Source organism: the organism of the source record quoted next, unplaced genomic scaffold (genome assembly GCF_019419815.1).
Source record: "Pyrus x bretschneideri cultivar Hongxiangsu unplaced genomic scaffold, Pyrus_bretschneideri_v1 Contig43, whole genome shotgun sequence".
Classification (NCBI taxonomy): domain Eukaryota; kingdom Viridiplantae; phylum Streptophyta; class Magnoliopsida; order Rosales; family Rosaceae; genus Pyrus; species Pyrus x bretschneideri.
The window spans coordinates 2709946-2715562 of NW_025999757.1; the positions used below are offsets into that span (position 1 = coordinate 2709946).

The 5617-nt window shown below is 40.3% G+C and overlaps 1 protein-coding gene across 1 annotated transcript; it reads right to left on the bottom strand.

Moving 5' to 3' along the window:
- Window positions 1-289: 289 nt before the first annotated feature.
- Window positions 290-1473, bottom strand: LOC103940472 (GATA transcription factor 4). The gene is made up of 2 exons (XM_009350587.3): window positions 1083-1473; window positions 290-988 (listed from the first exon to the last, which is right to left on the bottom strand). The coding sequence occupies exons 1-2, from the start codon at window positions 1281-1283 to the stop codon at window positions 539-541; spliced, it is 651 nt and encodes a 216-aa protein (XP_009348862.3). The 5' UTR covers window positions 1284-1473; the 3' UTR covers window positions 290-538.
- Between the last annotated feature and the right edge of the window lie 4144 nt (window positions 1474-5617).

Genomic DNA, 5617 nt, shown 5'->3' on the forward strand with positions numbered 1-5617 from the left:
GGAAAAGTGAATTGCTCAACTGTAATTGTGTGATACAAAAATATTAAATCAGCCATTACACCACGGAGTGAGTTTGAGTTCCGTCAATTTCTTAATCTGATACTTAATTTAACAAATTTATCGTTTGACAATAAAAAAAAAATAAAAAATCATCAGCCACTTTATCACGTGCCGTTCCCTCCCCATCATGCCCGCCATGCTTTGTTTAGAGTGAGAGCATTGGTAGGTGGTCCTAATTAAAATCACCCACCGGCCCACCCCAAATTCATTTATTAATCAATAATCCCCCTCACAAAAATTAATACATTTTATTTTGATTAATTAAATATCCAAAATAGTAATGGAAATTAATTTCAACTTTTTCTTTGCCTCAAAAACAAAAACTTCCCATAGTTTATGGTCAAATTTCCACACGACCCATCAACTGAGAGACCGCCACGTGTTTCACACGTCAGCAAACTCGAAACTCGTCGCGGTGATGATAGGACTGCTGCTGATGCGGACGGTGTTGCTGTGGTTGCTCTTGCGGTGCCTGCTGCTAGGAAGCCTCCTTCTGGCGACGAAGCTCCAGAACCTTCCGGTGCGAGTTCGAGTGCTGAGTCAGCACGAAGGTCGGACTCGCCGCCGGCCGGTACTCGGGCACGAGCCGACCCGACTTGTACCGGACCCCGCACGCGTTGCAGAGCGTCTTGGGGCCCATCGGTCCTGCCCGCCACTGCGGCGTCTTCTCCGAGGCGCAGTGCGTGCACCTGAGCAGTGAAGGGGACGCTTCCGACGGCTCTCTCCTAGGCCTGTTGGGCCTCGCGGGAGAGTTTTGGGGGTCAGGCGGGCCGGCCCATTTGGAGAGTTTGGTGCGGACCCGACTGGGAAACATGAACGACGCTTCGTTTTGGAAGGATGCGGAACCGGCTAGGTCGGTGGCGGGGACGTCGGTAAAGGAGTCGTCGATGAAGCGCGATAGCCACTCCAGTTCCGCCACGTCATCACTCTACAGCAACCCAGAAACAAAACCAGAATTAGAAAACGTCATAAAAATATGAAAATGGGGAAATTGAATGGAGAAAGGGTAATGTGGGAATTACGGGGACACAGAGGTTGTTGGTGAAGTCGGTGTAGGTGGTGGCGGGGGCGAAAAGGGAGGTGGTGATGGTGCCGTGGAGGTGGTCAGGTGGCGGCGGATGGTGGTGGAGGTCCATGGAGTCGGTGGAGGAAGCAGTGGAGGGTGAGAAAAGGGCGTCGTTTGACAAATCCAGAAGGTCGTCGACGGGGAAGAAGTCTTCCATTTTTATTCTTTTATTTATTATTTCGCTTTGCAGTTCTACAGAGAGAGAGCGAGTGAGAGGGCAGTGACTCAGTGAAACCGAGGAAAGTGAGTGAGTTAAGAGAAATGGGGTTTGGGTGTGAGTTGCTTCTCTCTGGCTCTCTCAGGCTCAGCTCTCTTTCTGTAGAGAGAGAGAGAGAGAGGGAGAGAGAGAGGGAGGAGGGTGGGGGTTGATATAATGATGGAGGAGGGAGCAGAGGAACGTGAGGAGAGAGAGTGGCGAGTGTTTTTAATTGGGGCTCTGGCTTTTTTTCTGTGCAGAGAGAGAGAGGGGCAGAGAGAGCACATTAGTGCTGCACAGTACGCCAGTACGCTTCTACAACCCTCCAAAACCCCCAGTATGGATAAATAAATTAACAAGTATTTTTTTTGTTTTTGTTTTTTTTTAAATTTGTTAAATTAGATGTTAAATTAAAAAATTAACAATGTTTGAATCACTCTGTAGTGCAAAAATAATGTTCATCTGGTAGAGTATCACTTGCAAATAAATTAACAAATAAATTGTCATTTATATTTTATTTTTCATTTGTGATGATGCTACTCATGCAATCCTGGACAGGTGGCTACTCATGCAACATAGGTACAAAACTGCCCATCAGTTGTACAGTATTATAAACCTAGGATAGAGCCTAGAGGGTACCAATGGAGACATCTCCAAAACGATCAATAATATAATGTTATGTTTTCTAGAGTCGGATTCGGGACTCTTATAACTTTAGGGGGCGTTTGTTGCGCCGGACTATCTCGGACTGTATTAGCTTCAAGGACTAAGCTGGACTGGCTTAGACTAGACTAAACTGGACTAACTTAGTGAAGCGTTTGGTGCAGTATTGGACTAAGAAGCTGGATAATAACAAATTATAATATTATATTATTTAATATATAAATTATTAATATTTTATTATGATCTTATCTTTTTCTTCATTTTTTCCTACCATTTCCTTGTTAAATTGGATGAAGTTAGCTTCGCCAAAAAATTCATCATCATCGCTGGACCGAGATCTTAGCTTTGAATGCTCGAATCTGTCATGGATTTGAAGAAGCCCAAACAGGCCAAGACTTCCAGGCCATTTTCCAACCACAATCGACCACATTTTGGCCTCAATTCAGGTCAAATCGTAATCTTGTCACTCCCAGCTTCAATTTGGTATATTTTGTATGAAAGTTGGTTGTGAAATGGATTTGAAAGAGAGTCGGAAAGTTAATGATTGATCTAGGTGACCGGAGATGAAGAGGAGTTTGTCGAGAGTGGTCGTTGAGCATGACGAGGACGAGAAAGAGAGGATAGTCTTAGCTAGTCCCATGGTTATTGGGGGGTCTCGCTAAGACCTCTTAGTGAAGGGTTTTGTCCATGCTAGTCCCCTTTAGTCTCATTAATGTTAGTCCCAGCATGGAACAAACACAGTATTGGACTAATAGCTAGTCCAGTCTAGTCCAGTCCAACTTAGTGAGGGCAAACAAACGCCCCCTTATAGGATTCCGCGCACATCACAAATTCTTTAAAATTTTTTCATTGAGGCATTTAGTCTAGTACTCAATGAAAATGTCGTTATGCCCAGATATGTCGACAGCTTCCAAGGCCTAATGTCAAAGGCCTGTATAGCATCACTTGCCAAGCCCTGCCGAAGAAGCACTTACTAGAGTAGTTTGTGTACATAGGTCCCATACCAAATGACCATTGGGTCTTCTAGTGATTGTCCCCTTATATTTCCTGACTTCCACATATAGGGTCCCGGGACTCAGGAGACCCCTTTGGATCTGCCCCTAATGTTTCTTCCATTTTTAATTTTAAATATGTCGTTGTATGATAAATTTTATGCTAAGAGAAACTTATAATGACACTGACGCTATTGTTTGTACTTAAAAAAAAGAAAAATTATACATTACACCATACCATTTCAAAATAACGTTGAATCCATGTCAGAAGTCCTCTTACTAATGACATCTTCAATGTATTTCGTTGCATATGCACGAACACCGATAGTTCCTTCAATGTTGGGTATGGTCATTTTGACTTTGTATTTTACAAGAAAACGTTAATTTTTTTTTCGTTCAAAAAAAAAAAATTAACGTTTTCTTGTAAAATACAAAGTGATCAACTTATAAGTTAGCACAAATTAACCTTACTTTAGTGCTTAATTTGCACTTTGAGTGACCCCACGTTGGAGATTTCAAATTTTATATATCCATTCGCATCTCAAAAGATAAATATAGAGCGTGGCATTAGCACAATAGTCAAGTTGAAGTCGTATGAAGAGCGTTTTGATTTTATTAAAATTTATTCTTTGAGGTTGTAACGTACGTTACTTGATGAAAGCAGTGTGCTTTGTTGGGATATTTCCTTTTTCTTGAACCAAATGACAGTTTTGCATAACTTATGCAGTTATACTATAGTCAGTACATTTGTCATGGACTGAAGTTTCTTAATTTCGGATGTAACTAAAATGATATGAATTGAGACTTTCCATTAATTCGCTTATCTGATTTGACACATTCTAGTAACCCATTCAATTAATCCAAAATTGTTCGTGTTGTTGCACGTGGTGTATTGCACTGGTGAATATGACATTTATTTTCAGCCGCTATGTCTCGAGATTGATTTGACGAAGATCCTGAACTTGAAGGCCTATGGTTCTATTTATAGTGGAGAAGGAACAACCTCAACCTCATTGTTGAGCTGGAGCAGAGGTAGATCAAACATTTGGCGTTGACAATGATTGTAATTCTTGGTAGGTAGCCTTCAGTTGTGTCAAGTGGCGTTTCACACGATTACTGCAACAACATCAGCCTGTTGGATTACACATTCATAGGCATATAAGAAGGCGAGATATTTTGGATTTTGGTCCTCTATGTGGCAGACGCGCTTCAGAGAGAACTTTGTCCGAGCCCTTGGACAGGTTGGAGTGATGCGAGGTGGTGGTTTGAGCCCCATGATGAGATCCTAAACTAATCTTTGAAGTTGCTAGGCTGAAGTCGTGCGATTTTGTGCAAATAAAGATGTGTTGGTCCGACAGCAGACATTATTTTTACTTATGGCCCAAACATGTTATAGATGCATGCGAGTTCATACTGACTACAATATCATTGTTTGATAGTTAACCACTCTTTCACCATTCTCCTACGTGTATGTGAATTTGATCATGGTTTAAGATTATGGACGAGTAATGTTAGGGAGACCAAAATTTTAAACCAAATTTGTAAATCATGTCATCAATAGAAAATAAGCACGTTAATTAGCATTTAAGAAATAATCCATTTATATCCACATCATTAGTTTACAAAATTAATTTAAAATTTTGATTTCTCTAGCTTTATCCGTTCTGAACACATCTATATTTCACATACAGTAAGGATTAACAATTACCAATGTGATTAGTTTGTAAATGTAATCTAAATTCTAAAGAACTACAAATTAACACATACGAAGCAACTTTTTCATTTTGGCACATAATCATAAGTAAGCAAACGTGGAGTGTTTTTTTTTACGTCCATTTTATTATTAGCTAGACCATCTCATCTTCAATATGATGTTCAAATCCTCAGATTTGGGTTCAAAAGTGGTGGAAATAACGACTTATAATTTATTTTTGCTTCGAAGCGCATTATTGAATTCTTAGTTAAACTCAAACTCAAACTCATATATGAATTCTAAGTTACATTAATTTAGACCCAGATATGAGTTCTAAGTTATGTTTAGTCCCAGATATGAGTTTTAAGTTATATTCAAATCCATATATATATGAACTTCAATTATGAATAGAAATAGAATTATAGTTTTGGAGTTTGGTTGTGTATTTCAGAAGCCCTAACTTATATTTCAACCAAACACTTAAGGGTTAGGTCTTGCCACTGCCATTGCCTTAAAGCATGTCCACCCGTGGAGAGTAAAGGCTATTAAATTGCCCAAAAGCCAAAATAACTACTCCACCGTCACGTAATGAGGAGGGCAAAAGGTGGGCCACACGAAGCTTGACCAAAAGGAAAGGGATCCTCTCCGGATCCCTTCCTTCTAATTTATCATGTTCGGAGATTCGAGTTGTTGAAATTTAATTCAACGGCTACAAATAAGGGTTCATTTGAAAAGTTATAATAACTTTAGCTATTAGATCAAATTTCAACGATTTGGATTGTTAGAATTCCTCTATCCCACATCGGCCAGAAGGCTTGAGAACAAGCCCCTTAAATAGAATTACCACACTCTAACTAATACCGAGGCCTTTTGTATTAAAACCCCATACCTGACGGATTAAGCAGGTGGTCAAGTAGGGACAATATTGGTGTTGTTGGAGTGGGCCC

What these genes read in the sequence shown, in the direction of transcription:
- LOC103940472 (XM_009350587.3), bottom strand. Translation starts at nt 1,283, where the DNA reads ATGGAAGACTTCTTCCCCGTCGACGACCTTCTGGATTTGTCAAACGAC. An exon ending in CCAACAACCTCTGTGTCCCC is followed by an intron (nt 989 to 1,082) that starts GTAATTCCCACA and finishes GGGTTGCTGTAG; the next exon opens with AGTGATGACGTGGCGGAACT.